Source organism: Mauremys mutica, chromosome 6 (assembly GCF_020497125.1).
Source record: "Mauremys mutica isolate MM-2020 ecotype Southern chromosome 6, ASM2049712v1, whole genome shotgun sequence".
Classification (NCBI taxonomy): Eukaryota; Metazoa; Chordata; order Testudines; family Geoemydidae; genus Mauremys; species Mauremys mutica.
The window spans coordinates 82,566,155-82,584,310 of record NC_059077.1 but is presented as its reverse complement, the minus strand read 5'-3'; the positions used below and the strand labels follow the sequence as shown (position 1 = coordinate 82,584,310).

Sequence of the window (18,156 nt, the reverse complement as noted above, 5' to 3'; positions counted from 1 at the left end):
AGTGCCACAAGGAATCAAGTTCTCATCAGACTGCCCTGCCTTCCACACAATCCTTGTGTACTAAACCCCAGTCTCTCCTCAATAAACTCTCTCCTTTAATATTTGTATCTTTCACCTGGCTCACAACCCTGATCCTCTGTGATTTAATTGTCAACTTCTCCCCAGTATGTAATAAACAAACAAATGAACAAGTTAACATTCTAGTGTGGACCTTGCAATGCCTCTTGTCTTATATGTGTCTGTCTTCGAGACTACATTTTTCAAGGCATTATATGAGTCTTACATTATCAACAAACAACATATAAATGATACTGTGTATATTTGTATGGATGTTACTAATATTTATTAAACATGTATCACTTATATCACTTAATTTCACTTATATAGTATTTCTGTGTTCAAAGAGACTCACAAACATAAATTTAAATATGTTAGCAGCAATTCTTCCATATATTCAGTAGAAGATGGCCAATACTAGGATCTTTCAGTCAAAATCCCTTCCCCAAAGTATGGTCATTTAAATAAAGATCTGAACTGCTACTGGTTTTGCAAGATGCAATCACAACCTCCCCAGCTGATTTGCATATTAATTAACCTCAGCATAAGTATTTTATTAAAAGTGCTAGTTAAAAGGCTGGTGACCACATCCTGCAGTTGTTACCACTAGGCAAGAGTTCAACTGGATTCAATGTGAATTTTGCCTGAGGAAGAACTACAGGCTCAAGCCTTGAATTTGTAAGTGGATTTTTGAAAATATTGTATTTCTCCCACTTTTGTATTAAGGTCTTCATCACACCATATTAATCATATTTAAAAGCCACTGGTTCCTACCATTCTTCTACCCTCACATGCAGATAATAAGGAAAGAAAGGGACACCCACCTACAAATAGCTGACTGTTGAGCTGCAAACGGATATGCCCATCAGACGGTGCAGTGAGAGTCTTTTGGGGAAGCTGATCCACTTGTAGCAATGCTTCTTTGATGTTTCTTTCAACCTTCACATAGTGCCACTGGTTGTCATTTAAGGGAGTGGGTGATTGCATTGTAACTTCAAAAGGTCCATTTCCCACATCAAATGAAAAAGTCACTTCAGATGGAGCTAGAAGCAATACATAAGAAACACATAAGTTAGCTCTCACATGTAAGAAAGTTTAGAATCTTGGTCATAAAAAGAAATTCATTAAATGGTAGAAAGGGTTATTTCCTCAAAAGATCTGTCCTATTATTCTCTTCTTCTGGTTATGATGGGATGGTAAAATTATTTGTTTCGTGGACAAATGACTTCCACAGCAATAGGGGGCTATTCTGGCCTCAAAAAAGTCCACTCTTCAGACCGTTAGCTATAGAGAGCAATAGTTTGTTTAAAGCATGAATATTGAGGTTATGTCCTCATAGCAAGTATGCTAGTTGGGAAACAGTGACTGTGCTAGTTTCTTTAGTTTTAATGTGAATAAAAATCATTTCCTGCCAACATGCTAATTGGCTGTCATTGTTACCTTTACATTTTAGTTACCAGAACCACTGATTTTTTTCCCCAAAAACAAGTTACACCCTCAGTAGGCTAAATTCTATTTTCTGATAAGTTGATGAAACTCCCACTGGCATTAAAAGACAGATTTTTGGCTCACAGAGCACACATATTAGGTAACAGAAAGTACTAGTCTATTCTAACACCTGGTAAAGTGTCCAAAGTTTACTTCTTATCTTTGGGCTATAACATACTTTGCTGCACAGTCTTATTTCCAAAAAGTAACACACATGATTCTTGTCTTGAACTGAAATGCTTGAGTTAAACACAGCAAGATTCTGACTTTGTTCCCAAGAGTACTTAACTCCTTATGACTTTCTTTTTACAGACATTGGAACTTCAAAAAGGGGTGTAGTTTGGACTAAGGGGATAATTTTATGCCAAAAAATAGCTGTGTTAGTTCCTGATATACCAAAGTGTAAATCCTAGTATACTGCTCTCTGTAAACAGCATTACTGGACACCTTTCATGAGCATAACTTTATGTTAATATCGACCTTTGGTAGAGTAACTCCCTCTGCAGTCTCGTGAGATGCATAGTCAATAGAAACTGGATGGCCACATGTATCTATTCACGTAAGCTTCCACTGCAAATCTAGGCACCAATGAACGATAGTAGGCTAGAGCTTCTGCTTACATAAATCAATGTAGTTTCACTGAAGAATATGAACTACACCAATTTATATTCTCTGCGTATCTGGACCATTATGTGGATTTGGGACAGTCCCTAAAAGATTATGGTTCCATAAACAATTACAGTTATTTTGACAGCAAGAGAGATATATAGTGGTTCCTTTAATATGCTGCTTTAAGATAAACTACTAATTTTGTTCAAGCCAACACTTTGGTATGTCAAAAAAGGTTACTTTTAGCATGACTAAGATCAGAAATAGAATATAAATTAACATTAGAACTGATAAGAAAATTTTAAGATTTTCTGTGAAAAGATTTGTTTTCTTTTAAACTTTTCTCAAAGCCCAAAAATGTGTGTGTGTGTTTGTGTGTGTGTGTGTGTGTGTGTGTGTGGCGATAGATAGATATCTCCACAGACAGACACACACAGAGTTTATAGTAATAAAATCAAATTAAAACTAGTAATCTCTAATCAAACAATTACCAACCATTTACATTACTGGGGATTTGATTAAAGGACTAAAGACCTAGACCAGAATCTAAGACAATGAAAAGATTCCCATTGACATGCAGGGGGTTTGGTTTGGGCTCTAGAGGGAAAGCAATGATATTAAGGGCTATTCTGCACTGGCAATGCTAAAGCGATGCCGCAGTACTGCTTTAATGGGCCTTGTGTGGTCGTGGCGCAGCTCTCCCAGCGCTCTAAAACCCCCACCTAAACAAGGGGCGTAGCTACCAGCGCTGGTGCACTGTCTACAGTGGCGTTATACAGCGCTGAAACTTGCTGCACTCAGGGGGGTGTTTTTTCACACCCTCAGCCAGAAAGTTGCAGCGCTGTAAATTGCCAGTGTAGACAAGCCTTTAGAGCTGGGCAAAGGGAAACTGAAAAACTTCAAACACTATTTAAAACAAAACACTAGAGGTTTTTAAACTCTTTAGTATGTAGATGGGATGAAGGTATCACAGTTTTTCAGTTTTTAAATTTGAAACTACCTTGAAACTTTTTATAATATATTTAGATCCACTTTGACCAACTTTCCATGGACTTACACCTCATACATGGAATCCCATTGAAATCTGTGGTATTGCATATAATGTTAATCGTCACAAAATTTGGCTTCTGTTGAGTACCTTGCATGGAGCAAAACAAACACCTGAGTTAAAAAAAAAAAAGAGCTACCATAGTGTCTGCCTTGCAATTAAAAGGAGCCATATCTTGAAATCAATGTCTAAACAGAACTCCACTTAGAAAGTAATGGCCAGTTCTGCTTAAAAATGGTATATGGCACAAGAAGACAGGCGTTTCAAGACTGTTTCATATTAAAATGATTGTGAAGGTAAATCCCTTCCACAGCAACTATCTTATCAGACCTCTCAGAATGAAAGGAATGCAGCCACTCATCAGTCACAGTTAATCAATCCCTGCTGTTAACAAATACGACACTGTCAGAGTATTATAGACCAAAACTCAAAGAAAGGGACTCCCTTATTTTTCCTCCAAGAACCAATTCTATGACCAAAGGAGCAATAAGATCAAGCAATCTTATCCTCAGTGGAAACACAGAACTCTGTCAGATGTACAAGCAACCCTGATTAACTAGGTTGTTTATAACATGGAACTGGTCTGCTTACTGGCAGGGGCTGATTAGGGTTTTGTGGGGCTCCTGGGGCAGAGCAAGTGGGGGTCCCTCCCAACCCCTTCTGCCAGCAGTCCCCTCTGCCCCGCCCCCCAGAGCTCCTGATGGGGAATTGGGGTCAGGGCACAGGGGCTTGCCCTGCTTTGTCCACCCCATGCTTCAGCCAGGGAGCAGGGTCATGGCATGGGGGCTTGCCTCGTTCTGCCTGCCCGGCTCTCCAGTCGGTGAGCGGAGTTGTGGCATGGGGTGTGGCTGGAGCACCGGGAAGGCAGAGAGGGGCAAGCCCCCACGCACTGACCCTCTCCTTGGATGGACCACCGGACAGACAGGGGGAGTGAGGCAAGGCCCTGCACTCTGACCCCACACCTCAGGAGAAGTACAGGGTGGGCGGAGCAGGTTGGGGTGCAGGCCCCAATTGGCTGGGGCCCCTAGGCACAGACCTCATTGGTCCAATGGCTAATCCACCACTGCTTCCTGGGTGTATGTGATGATTGTGGCAGAATTGAAGATTTTTTTTTTAATCCTGCAAAATAGTGGAATAATAATAATTATTTTTTTTAAATAAAAAGCCACTTTGTGTCAAAATTGCTCCAGTTCAGCATGGGTCTTCCACTACCAACATTCTTCCCTCTGGCTTCACTAGTCACAAGTCATCATGTGAATAATATGGACCTATTCCAAATTTGGTATGAATGGAAGTATTTATGACAAGAGATAAAGAGTCTTATGATCTCCAGCTGAATTGGATAGATTCTGTGCATGCAGAGGTGGCTGAATTTCTCCTATTTAGGCTGTGTCTACACTGGTAAGTGAAAGACAGAACTTTCTTCATTCAGAGGTGTTAAAAAACACACCCACCCCCAAAAGATAAAAGTTTTGTTGATGACAAAGGCTGGTGTGAACAGTGCTTTCTTGGCAGGAGAGAGAGTGCTAACGCCACTCGATGGGGGTGGAAGTTTTTAGTCAGCAGGATAGTGCTCTCCTGCAGACAAACAGCGGCTACTCTGAGCGCCTTTTAGCCGCATGTCTGTAGTGGCACAGCTGTGTCACTAAAAGATGTGTAGTGTAGACAAAGCCTTAGTATTCATCCAAATGCTTTCCTATATAGATGTGTATTTTCCACCTTATTATACCATTTGTTCTGAAGTATCAGCATCTTGAGCTTGGCACATCAACATATCACAAGAATGTCATTATTACTTCTGAGGTTCTGCTCTGAAATGCTAAACAAGAGCATATTATTGAAGTTTTCTTTATTTCATGGCTCTCTAGGCTATTACATCATTGTACTTTACACCAAATCACACCATTCTAACTGAAGACAATGCAATTATACAGTTGCCTAATATGGAAAAATATTAGGGGAAAATAGGTTCTCTCTCATTTGAATTCAGCATTACAAAGTGCTAATTTTTGACAATCTAAATGAAAGCAAAAACCAAAAATTGTTTATTAAATATGACTTACAATGCAGCTCTATCCTTATGAAGTCTTTAATCCCCAGGTTCTCTAAAAACATGCCAGAAGAAGCTGTAGTCTTAAAGAAAAATGACACATCTGCACTGAGTTCTCCATGGAAAGTAGGGAAATGAAGATATGAGGCCTCAGTATTGAAGGAGGCTGAATTCCAAAACGTCCCTGGTTACAGCAAAACAAAACATTAAATGAAACAGCAATATCTAATATTGTTTTATATGGTTTTAACCTTTACAGCTAATGAAGCAAAGTACCCAGCACAAGAAAACAGTTTGTAATGTATGTCATTATGCATCTCTACTCTTAGAATTTACGTGAACTGTGATCATAGCCCTGCTATAATTTGCTACATGTGTGATCGTGGGTGGAATTGTCACTTATAATAATTGAATAATAGTTACAAGGTCAGATCCATAGATTCCAATGGTCTTATTTTTCCATCAGCTGATATTTCATTATAATTTGTTGAATTTTGCTGTCAACTATTCAAAAGCCTATCTAAAATCCCTAATTGAACTAAATCTAATGGAGATGTGCTCCATACTCATGAGGCCCAATTAGAAACACCTTGTTCTTATTACTAACTTCTTATATGTATATCTATCTTTTTAATAAGCTATATTGCTTTCTAAATCAAATGAGGCATCCAATATCTTCTTATGTAATTGAACAAGGGCAGTGCATATTTTCCTGCTAATCCTGTGATTTAGTATGAAATAGATGCAAAAATATGACTTTAGCTCCAAGCACTCTGAATTTTTGAAAAAAAAATCCTAATTTTCTAAATGTGTCTCTTACCTGCAGTAAAGATCTCTAGAACACATTGTGCCCTTAGGGGCCTCATTCAAACCCATTGAAGTTAATGGAATTACTCCCTAAGACTTCAGTGGGTTTGAATCAGGGTTCTGATCCTCACATAAAGCTCTCACTGATTTCAACATTTTGTGGGTTTTTTTGGGGGGTGTTTGTCGGGGGGGTTGGTATGTGTGTGGGGGGCAATTCACCACATTGTGAATAAGAACTCTGCATTTGGGTTTGAAGGGAATCATTTTGCTCTTAAAGAAAAATTCTACAAGTTAATCTTACAGTCTGCTATATCCATTGCCTCCTCTGTGAAGTAGTGGAGTGACTACATCTCACCTCATATTTTGCTTTCTCTCCCTCAAATGTGGGTACCTTAGATCTGACCATTTGAGGGCTTTGGAGAGTGACACTTCCCTAGTACACAGTCAGCATTCAATCAAGAGCTAACCCCATATCTCATAGACTCATAGACTCTAGGACTGGAAGGGTCCTCGAGAGGTCATCGAGTCCAGTCCCCTGCCCTCATGGCAGGACCAAATACTGTCTAGACCATTCCTGATAGACATTTATCTAACCTACTCTTAAATATCTCCAGAGATGGAGATTCCACAACCTCCCTAGGCAATTTATTCCAGTGTTTAACTACCCTGACAGTTAGGAACTTTTCCCTAATGTCCAACCTAAATCTCCCTTGCTTCAGTTTAAGCCCATTGCTTCTTGTTCTATCATTAGAGGCTAACAAGTTTTCTCCCTCCTCCTGATGACACCCTTTTAGATACCTGAAAACTGCTATCATGTCCCCTCTCAGTCTTCTCTTTTCCAAACTAATCAAACCCAATTCTTTCAGCCTTCCTTCGTAGGTCATGTTCTCAAGACCTTTAATCATTCTTGTTGCTCTTCTCTGGACCCTCTCTAATTTCTCCACATCTTTCTTGAATTGCGGTGCCCAGAACTGGACACAATACTCCAGTTGAGGCCTAACCAGCACAGAGTAGAGCGGAAGAATGACTTCTCGTGTCTTGCTCACAACACACCTGTTAATGCATCCCAGAATCACATTTGCTTTTTTTGCAACAGCATCACACTGTTGACTCATATTTAGCTTGTGGTCCACTATAACCCCTAGATCCCTTTCTGCCGTACTCCTTCCTAGAGAGTCTCTTCCCATTCTGTATGTGTGAAACTGATTGTTCCTTCCTAAGTGGAGCACTTTGCATTTGTCTTTATTAAACTTCATCCGGTTTACCTCAGACCATTTCTCCAATTTGTCCAGATCATTTTGAATTATGACCCTGTCCTCCAAAGCAGTTGCAATCCCTCCCAGTTTGGTATCATCTGCAAACTTAATAAGCATACTTTCTAGGATACAACTAGGTCTCTTTTTGGTTGAAGGTCGCCTACTCCAGCTAACCCTGACAACTAGAACTCAGCCTTTCACCCAGATAGCCCAGGTGTCCAGACTCCCTGTCTCTGGGAACTGGAGAGACAGAGAGCCTGAGAGATGAAGGAGGAGTCTGAAAGCTGAGTGAGAGTGCTCAGCTTTGGCAGCCCTCCTGAAAAGCTTTTGTCAATTTCACTTTCTGACTGCTGGCAGAAAGTTAAATTGACCATGGCCTTCCAAATGGTCATTCGTCATCCCAATGGAAAAATGGAATTTTTTGATAAAATTGAAATTTTCTTGTGGAAAATTTTGATTTTGCAAAAAGGGCCTTTTTGATGGAAAATAATTGCAATGAAAAAAATCCCAACATCTCTACTTACAAGATTCGTTAATTACTCCCTACGCCTATGTGCACACCAGGTATTCTTCCTTTACAGTTCCTATTTAGAATGTGGAAGTATCTGTAGAAGCACCATTTCCACAATGACATCGCTGCCATTGTGGCATTGTGCCAGCCACTCCCTGTGATTGGTGTAGATGCGACAGCCGGGACAAAGGACCATCCCTGCAATCTGGCACACTCCAGCTGGCATAATAGATGCTTGGGGCTGTTGCCTGCCAGTATAAGTTAGAGCAATAATCAGGCCAATGTTATTTACACCAGAGAACTGGAGCAGTTAAAAGATGGCCCAGGACTGGGGGAGTAAGAGTGGCTTTTCACTTGACTCTCTTGAGTTGTGTTGTGGGCTCCTGAGCTGCAGTCAAGAACCTCAATAATCCCATGGGGGCAGGGGAACCCTGAAGAAAAGACCTAACATTCTGAAGTCAGTTCTTTCAGTCCCTTTTGTTTTTTCACTGTCTCAGGTCATATTGAACTTCACTGCAAGTATGGTTAGTGCATGTACCAGCTATTTAATAAATAGTGGGCTAGCTGTTGCCAGTAATTCAACACAGTTGGAAATTTAATACTAGCAATTTATACAAAATGGGTTAAACATTGCTGGCAATTAGAAGGGGGAAAAAAAGACAATTGTCTAGCATAGAAATTATGTGATTAGCTCCAATGAAGCATTTGAATATGCATCTGAGTGGCAATGGGGCCTTTAGCATGAGGGACAGATTCGATAATTGCCACTCATTCATCATTTGGAAAGTGAATTAGAACATTTTAAGGTAAAAGGTAGAAAACTCCCCTTCTCCTTTGATTATGATAGCTCTGATATCTTTTTGAGACCCTCATATGGAAAGTGCCACTGAAGTCCAAAGTTGAAAGTATAATTCTTCCTATTCCTCCCTTACTCCATCTTTCTTTTCTTTTTACTGCATTATCCCAACCCTGAAACAGATACATAAAGTATTTATGAATATTAAGATATTAAAGGGATAGCCACAAAAAGACCCCCTTTAGAAGTATAGTGCCAGATCCTCAGCTGCAGTAAATTGGTGTAGCAAAAAAGAGATACATCAGTGTACAATATCTGAGGATCTGTCCCACAGTCTCCTGTTTAGTAAGCTGAAACTAACATCATGGAATAAGGAAATCAACTATATTTAGCATTTTATTTGAGATGGTTAAGACTTGAACCTCCACAAGGGCTAAAGAAAAAGCAGAAGAAAGGCAGCTCTGTTTGCTATAAATAAAACAACACCCATATCCATACTGCAAATAATAGATTGCTTTCAAGATTTCAGAGATTTGTTAAAGAGAACATTCATTAACAAATCGTCTTTTATCTTACCAATTTTAAAATAAAATATAAAAAGACAGGAAGAAAAATGAAAACATGACAGTCAAGTTAGCAGTTTTGAATGCTACAAAGCTAATTAAAAAGGACTTCACAATAACTTCTTAGCTGTAAAAAGTCGTTGGCGCTAACTAATATTTGTGTCAGAACACCATTCTTTTTTTATTTGTAACAACTCCTCTGTTGATACTTTTAAGTGCTGTATCACACGCTCTATGTGTGAAACTCCAGCAGGGATCAAAGTGAAGGGAAAAAAGTAAACAAAACCAAATAGCTTCCAGTGCAAAACAATTTACAATTTTTAGTGCCGATCAATTGGCAAAAACAACATAGTTTTCTGTAGATGTCTCCTGCGGATGTGTGTGTTGGGGCTGGGGGAGGCAAGACAAAATTCTGCCTGGCATGGCACAAAATCTCTCTTACAGATGAGTTTAGCTAAAGCACAGAACTGGTAATCAGGAGATCTAGATTCTCTAAAATGCCACAGATTTCCTGTGTGATGATGAGCCAGATATTTAATCTCATCTCAGTTTCCCTAGGTATAAAATGGAGATAATACTGTCCTGTCTCAGAGGGGTATAGTGAAGCTTAATATATTAACATTTCTAACGTACCCAGAGGTCTCCCAATGCTACTACTGTATATAAGAGCCAAATGCTGGTCCCACTGAAGTCAGAAGAGACAGTTACTCACCGTAGTAACTGTTGTTCTTCGAGATGTGTTGCTCCTATCCATTCCAGTCAGGTGTGCGCGCCACGCGTGCACGGCTCTTCGGAACATTTTTACCCTAGCAACTCCGGCGGGCCGGCTGGCGCCCCCTGGAGTGGCGCCGCTATGGCGCCTGTTATATACCCCAGCCGGCCCGTCCGCTCCTCAGTTCCTTCTTGCCGGCTACTCCGACAGTGGGTAAGGAGGGCGGGTCTGGAATGGATAGGAGCAACACATCTCGAAGAACAACAGTTACTACGGTGAGTAACCGTCTCTTCTTCTTCGAGTGATTGCTCCTATGCATTCCAGTCAGGTGATTCCCAAGCCTTACCTAGGCGGTGGGGTCGGAGTGAGACGTGGCGGAGTGTAATACCGCGGAGCCGAAGGCTGCGTCGTCTCGAGAGTGCTGCACCAACTCGTAGTGGGAGGCGAAGGTGTGGACAGAAGACCAGGTGGCAGCTCTACATATGTCCTGGATGGGGACATGGGCCAGGAAGGCGGCCGACGAGGCTTGTGCTCTCGTGGAGTGAGCTGTGAGGTGGCATGGTGGCACGTGAGCAAGCTCGTCGCAGGTCCGGATACATGCTGTGACCCAGGAGGAAATCCGTTGGGAGGAGATCGGCTCGCCTCTCATGCGGTCAGCAACCGCTACGAACAGCTGGGGCGAACGCCGGAAGGGCTTCGTCCGCTCGATGTAAAAAGCGAGCGCCCTGCGGACGTCGAGGGTGTGAAGCTGTTGCTCCCAAGGCGAGGCATGCGGCTTCGGGAAGAAGACCGGTAGGAAGATCTCCTGGTTGAGGTGGAAGGCCGACACCACCTTGGGGAGGAAGGCCGGATGTGGTCGAAGCTGCACCTTGTCTCGATGGAAGACGGTGTATGGTGGACCAGCCGTTAGAGCACGGAGCTCAGAGACTCGTCTCGCTGATGTAATTGCGACGAGGAAGGCTGTCTTCCAGGAGAGGTAGAGCAGGGAGCACGTGGCCAAGGGTTCGAAGGGGGGACCCATCAGCTTGGCCAGCACGAGGTTCAAATCCCAGGTCGGGGCAGGACGCCGCACCAGTGGGTACAAGCGGTCCAGGCCTTTAAGGAAGCGGGAAACCATCTGGTTGGAGAAGATGGACCGACCTTCCACAGATGGACGAAAGGCGGACACTGCTGCCAGGTGAACTCTCAAGGAGGAGACCGCAAGACCTTGCTCCTTAAGGTACCAGAGGTAGTCCAGGATGGTAGGGACAGGGACTACAAAGGGATTGAGGCCTCGCTGGTCACACCAGAGCGCGAACCGCTTCCATTTCGCCAGATAGGTGGAGCGAGTGGAAGGCTTTCTGCTCTCTAGCAGGATGTGCTGAACTGCCGCTGAACAGTCCCTCTCTGTGTGGGTCAACCACGCAGGCACCAAGCTGTAAGATGGAGGGACTGCAGGTTCGGATGGCGGAGTCTGCCGAAGTCCTGGGTGATGAGGTCTGGCCATAACGGAAGGGGGATAGGATCCCGAACGGAGAGCTCGAGCAGCAGGGTGTACCAATGTTGCCTCGGCCAGGCCGGAGCGACGAGTATGACGCTGGCTCTGTCCCTCCGAAGCTTCTGTAGCACTCGGTGCACGAGCGGGAACGGAGGGAAGGCGTAGAGGAGGTGATCCTTCCAGGAATACAGGAGGGCGTCCGACAGGGAGCCCGGCGAGTGACCCCGGAACGAGCAAAACAGGTGGCACTTCCTGTTCTCCTTGGAGGCGAATAGGTCTATTTGGGGAAAGCCCCACCTCCGGAAGATTGTGTGTACTACGTCGGGACGGAGAGACCACTCGTGGGAGAGGAACGACCTGCTGAGATGGTCGGCCAGCGTGTTCTGCACTCCCGGAAGAAAGGACGCTTCCAGGTGAATCGAGTGGGTTACGCAGAAGTCCCACAGGAGCATCGCTTCCTTGCAGAGGAGGGAGGAGTGGGCTCCGCCCTGCTTGTTCACGTAGAACATTGCCGTGGTGTTGTCCGTGAACACTGTCACACAGCGGCCTTGCAGGCGGGTGCGGAAGGTGTGACATGCCAAACGGATCGCTCGCAGCTCGCGGATATTGATGTGCAGAGCGAGCTCTTGGGGCGACCAAAGGTCTTGGGTGTGAAGGCCGCCCAGGTGAGCTCCCCAACCGAGCGCTGAGGCATCCGTGGTCAGAGTGGCGGATGGACGAGGAGGGTGGAACGGGACTCCCGCACACACGACCTCCGGGTCGAGCCACCAGAGGAGGGACTCGAGGGTCGGCTTGGTGATCGTGACCACCATGTCGATGGGATCCTGATGCGGCCGGTACACCGACGCGAGCCAAGACTGGAATGGGCGGAGGTGGAGCCGCGCGTACGCGGCGACATACGTACACGATGCCATGTGGCCCAGGAGGCGGAGGCAGGATCGCACCGTCGTGGTCGGGAAGGTGACGAGGTCCCGGATGATGGAGACCATCGTCTGATGCCGAGATTGCGGTAGGCAGGCTCGGGCCAACGAGGAGTCGAGGACCGCTCCAATGAACTCCACCCGCTGTGATGGAATCAAGGTGGACTTCTCGGCGTTGATGAGAAGACCGAGTCACTGAAAGAGGGACAGAATTTCTGTCATCTAGCCCATTACCAGCTGTCAAGACTGTCCGCGAACCAGCCACTCGTCGATATACGGGTAGACGTGTATCTGACGACGGCGGAGGGCTGCGGCAACCACTGCCATGCACTTGGTAAACACTCTCGGTGCGGTGGATAGGCCGAATGGCAACACTGCGAACTGGTAGTGTGCGTTGTTCACCACGAAACGCAGGTAGCGTTGATGGGGAGGGTAGATCGCGACATGGAAGTAGGCATCCTTCATGTCGAGGGCGGCAAACCAGTCTCCCGGATCCAGAGAGGGAATGATGGTCCCCAGGGTGACCATGCGAAACTTGGGCTTGAGCAGATATTTGTTCAGCTCGCGAAGGTCCAGGATAGGACGTAGCCCTCCTTTCGCTTTGGGGATGAGAAAATATCGGGAATAGAATCCCCTGCCCCGCCTGTCTTGAGGCACTGCCTCTATGGCACCCACGCTCAACAGAGTCTGGACCTCTTGTAAGAGGAGTTGCTCGTGAGAGGGGTCCCTGAAGAGGGACAGGGAGGGTGGCTGGGAAGGGCGGGGGGCGAAACAAACTGAAGGCGGTATCCCGACTGGACTGTTTGAAGCACCCAGTTGTCCGTTGTTATTCGGGACCACGCCGAAAAGAAATGGGAAAGGCGGTTGTAAAACAAAAGGGTAGGATCCGGTAGGGAGAGTGATCGGCCGTCCTCGGGCGTCCCATTAAAAGGCCTGCTTGGATCCTTGGGGGGCCTTGGAAGGGGCCTGGGCCTGATTGCGCCTGTTGCCGGATGGACGACGGCGATTCGGGCCTGGTCGCCTGCTGTTGTACGGGCGGTACCGTTGTTGATGGAAAGACCGGGAGGGTTGTTGCTGGAAGGACCGGCGCTGAGGAGCCGGTGTGTGCATCCCGAGGGTGCGGATGGCGATGCGACCGTCCTTCAGGGTCTGGATCCGGGAATCAGTCTTCTCAGAGAAAAGACCCTGTGTGTCAAAGGGCAGGTCCTGCAATGTATACTGCACCTCCGGTGGCAGGGTGGAGGACTGCAGCCAGGAGATGCGCTGCATCGTCACCCCTGAGGCCAAGGTCCGAGCTCCCGAGTCCACAGAGTCAAGGGTGGCCTGGATGGAGGACCTGGACGATTTCTTCCCCTCCTCCAACAACGCGGAGAAGTCCTGACGGGAGGCTGTTGGTAGGAGCTCTGTAAATTTCGCCAGGGACGCCATGATGTCGTAGACGTACCTGGCGAGGAGGACCATCTGGTTGGCGATGCGAAGTTGCAAGCCGCCCGCCGAGTAGACCTTGCAGCCTAACAGGTCCATTCGTCGCGCGTCCTTCGACTTTGGCGCAGGGGCAGGTTGACCATGCCTCTCCCTGTCGTTGACCGACTGAACGACCAACGAGTCCGGGGTCGGGTGAGTATATAGATACTCGTAGCCCGTGGGGGGGACAGAGTACTTGCGCTCAACCCCACAGGCCGTAGGAGGGATGGACGCAGGTGTCTGCCAGAGTGTGGTGGTATTCTTTTGTATTGTGCGCACGAACGGTAATGCCACGCGCACTGGAGCCTCTGCTCCAACGACATTGGTTATGGGGTCCTCGTCCTCCTGGACCTCCACCACTGGGAGAGCCATAGCCGTCGCCACGCGGCGAAGCAGGTCTTGGTGCGCCTTTAAGTCTATCGGCGGAGGCTCCTTGGCCGACGCTCCGGCCACCGCCTCGTCAGGTGAGGACGAGGAGGATAAGCCCTGGACGACAGCCTCCGACGATGGATCTGCTGACCGCTCGTCGGCTGGGTCGGGCTGCGTGTGCCTCTGGGGTTCAGGCGGTATGGAAACCGCGCCTGGTGACGAAGGGGCCGGTCGGCTGACGGTCACCTCTGGTACCCTGCGCTCGGAGGCAGGGGCCCTTGGGGGGAATGGCACCCCCTGAGTCTCGTACTGGGCCCAGGGAACCCAGAAGCCCCACTGCTGTGCCCCCTGAGGTTGGCCTTGTGGGGTAGGTGGCAGGTGCCCGTTACTGTCTGCCCCGGAAGCAACCGACGCGGGGCGGGATGGCCATGGAGGCGCCGAGGCACTGACGAATTGCGCCGCCGACTGAGGCAGTCTGTCCCCGGACGGTGCCGAGGATCGGTGTCGGTCTGCACAGTACCGGGATGGTGACCGAGACCACCGTCCGCTGCGGTGCCGGGAGCTCGACCGGTGCCGGGAGCTCGACCGGGATCCGGACCTGCGGCGCCGGGAGCGGCTGCGCGAATCGCGGTGCCGGGAATGGTGCTGGGAAGCGGACCTCCGTCGGTGCCGACGTGACGGCGATCGGGGCCTGGAGCGACGCCGGGAGTGCGACCGGTACTGCGATGTCGAACGGTACCGGGACTGCGACTGGTGTCGGGATGGCGACCGGTACCGCGATGGCGAGCGGTGCCGAGATCGCGAGCGACGGGACAGTGACCTGCGGCGGGACTGGGAGCGTGACCGGGACCGGGAGCGTCGTCCGTGCCGTCTGTCTGGAGACGGGGGCCGTACCATCATTGCCGGCTTTCGACATGACAGCCCGCACCGGCGGTGCCAGGGGCCGGAGGCTCGGTGCCTCTGTGAGCTCTATGAGCTCGCGCGCCGTGGAGAAAGTCTCCGGCGTCGATGGCAGCCGGAGCTCAACTGCGGCCGGTGCCGGGGAGCATGGCGGTGCCAGACTCGACGGCCCTTGCGGCGCCGGAGTCAATGGCCTGGTGCACGTCCTGTGCACAGCCACAGCAGGGACCGCAGGTGGCGCAACTGTCTTGGCTGCTGAGCCCTCAGCGTGGGGCTTGGCACCCGCTTTCGCCGGCTTGCGCTTCCTTGATGGCGAGAGGGAGCGGTGCCGGGCCTTCGGTGCCGGTGGCTGAGGACGCGTAGTCTCAGTGCCGGAACGGTCCGTGGCCGGCGGGGCGCTCTGGAACGATGAAGCCTTCGGCGCCGGCGCGGACGGTGCCGGGGGCTGGAGCGAAGCCTCCATGAGGAGCTGTTTTAAACGTATGTCCCGCTCCTTACGCGTCCGGGGTTTGAAAGAGGAACAGATAGAGCACTTATCTGCCCTGTGACTCTCGCCGAGGCACCGGAGGCAGGAGTCGTGCGGATCCCCTACTGGCATAGGCCGCTGGCAAGATGCACAGGGCTTAAAGCCCGGTGCCTTGGGCATGAGCCCGCACCGGGGGAGGAAAGGGAGGGGAAACCCCCCCTTAACCTTATCCTAAAAACTAACTATCTAACTAACAGAAACTATCTACACTAATCACTAAACGAACTATATACACGAGAAAGTAGCGAGAGCTAGGGTTGTGGAGGACAGAGAGCACTCCACAGTTCCAACTGGCCGTCACGGGTGGTAAGAAGGAACTGAGGACCGGACGGGCCGGCTGGAGTATATAACAGGCGCCATAGCGGCGCCACTCCAGGGGGCGCCAGCCGGCCCGCCGGAGTTGCTAGGGTAAAAATGTTCCGAAGAGCCGTGCACGCACGGCGCGCACACCTGACTGGAATGCATAGGAGCAATCACTCGAAGAAGAAGCTTTGTGTTTCATCTAAAGTCAGATCCTTAGCATGTTTAAGTGCACATTATTACTATTACTTTATAAAGCTGTACTTTTTTTGAAAATTGAATATCCTGCCAAGCCGTATAGAACTAGTCCAACTGATTTAAGTGAAACTACCAGCATGAGTAGGGTGTGCAGGATTTAGCCTATAGATGAAGAGGCTCTTTGGTCTAGTCCACTCCATTTTGCCTTCTATCCTGATAGTTTGGTTTTGTTTCTATGTGGATGTGGTTGCTGCTTCCCAAGTGCCCCCTCATGGCCTGGGGTAGCTTTGTGGTACCTTGTCTCAGTTTCTCTTTCCATGGGGCAGCCCCCCATCCAATGGTATTCAAAACAAGGTTCTCAATCTAGGATTCAATTTATCAAATCATGCCAACAAGGTGGCATAAACCACCCAAAACTCACAACAAAAAAGTCTTCATCCCAATCTAAGGCTGAGCCCAGCCCCTTGTCCCTTTGGATCTGTCTTCCCTTCACAGTTCACACACACTTCTGTCCCAGGCCTAAACTGAGCACAGCATCTCCCATTTTCCTGCTCTCTTGGTAGTGACTCCCAGGCCTTCTTGCCTGGAGTTTGGAATTCTTAGCCTTCTCCACAGGCCTCTGTTTTATATATCCTGGGCCTAATCGGTCACATGCCCTTCACTATTTTCTCCACCTGGGGACATAAGTGGCTCTTGTCACATATGGAGCTGAGGTCCATCTCCGCTTAAGGTAGCCTTCTATATAAAAGTACATTAGAAAAATGATTTTTCCTTGCTGTGGAATATCAGAGGTGGTGGTGGTGCTGGTAATAATCAGACTCTGCTCGTTACATGTCTTATTCACATGTTTCTTTTCACATTTACCCAACATTTCTTTTGGTGATGCAACATGGAAAAAATCCCACTTGCTCAGCACAGCAGTGTGGAAGGCACAATTACTGAAAATCTGCAAATTACTTCTTCTAAACGGATCTTCCTAACATTCCAAAATCTGGCAACTGTTTGCCTTTGATAATGTGTGAGTATAGCTGCCCCATCTGTATCACTACTAGCTCCCCTGTACTGCATCTTATTATAAAATCCATAGATTATAAGGCCATAAGGGACCATTGTGATAATCTAGTCTGCCAGACTGTATAACACAGGCTATGAGATTTTCCTGAATTACTTATTGTTTGAACTAGAGCACTTCTTTAAACAAAATATCCAATATTGATTTAAAATTTTCCAATGATGGAGAATCCATCACTACCTTTGTTCAGTTGCTCCAATAATTAATTACTCTTGCTGTTAAAAATGTACGCCTTATTTCTAGTCTGTATTTGTCTAGCTTCAACTTCCAGTCACTGGATCTCACTATACATTTCTCTGCTAGATTAGTGAGCCCTATGTTATCATTTCTATTCTGCATGAAGGTAATTATAGACTATGATAAAATCACCCCTTCACCTTTTTTAATCTAAACAGATCAAGTTCCTTGAGTCTTTCACTATAAAACATGTTTTTCAATCCTGTAATCTTTCTTGTGGCTCTTCTATGAACCCTGTCTAATTTAGCAATCTCCTTCCTGAGATATAGACACCAGAACTAGACACTGTATTCTAGTAGGAGCTGCACCAGTACCAAACACAGAGGGAAAATAACCTCTCTACTCCTATTCGAGATTCCCCTGTTTATGCAACCAAAGATTGTATTAGCCCTTTTGACCACAGCATCGCGCAGTGAACTCTTGTTCATTTGATATCAGCCATGATCCCCAAGTCCTTTTCAGTCACTGGTTTGCAGGATAGAGTCCCATATCCTGTAAGTATAGCCCACATTATTTTTTTCTAGGGTGTACAACCTTTCTTTGGCCGTATTAAAACACATATTGTTTGACTGTGCCCAGCTTACCAAAATATCCAGATTGTTTTGTGTCAGTGACCTCTCCTAAGGAGCATGGATCAGCGTTCAAATCACACTCCACATCAGTGCCCGGCCCAAGCCAGGGAAGCTAGTGATCCAACCAGCAGACCAAATTTGATGATGAATCCTGGCCACATGCCACCTGAGGTGCATTGCACACACACTAAGAAGTGACCTCTCCTCATTATTTACTACACTTC

General features: G+C 47.2%; 1 protein-coding gene across 3 annotated transcripts in view; it reads right to left on the bottom strand.

Annotated features, from left to right (window-relative positions):
* Positions 1 to 18,156, bottom strand: part of LOC123372908 (contactin-associated protein-like 4) — a 302,483-nt gene that overhangs the window by 29,787 nt on the left and 254,540 nt on the right. For all 3 annotated transcript variants that reach the window (XM_045021533.1, XM_045021534.1, XM_045021535.1), the window contains 2 exons: positions 5,266 to 5,436; positions 882 to 1,100 (listed from right to left, as the gene is read on the bottom strand). In XM_045021533.1, the coding sequence (XP_044877468.1) occupies positions 882 to 1,100; positions 5,266 to 5,436 (390 nt within the window). The remainder of the gene's footprint in view (positions 1 to 881; positions 1,101 to 5,265; positions 5,437 to 18,156) is intronic.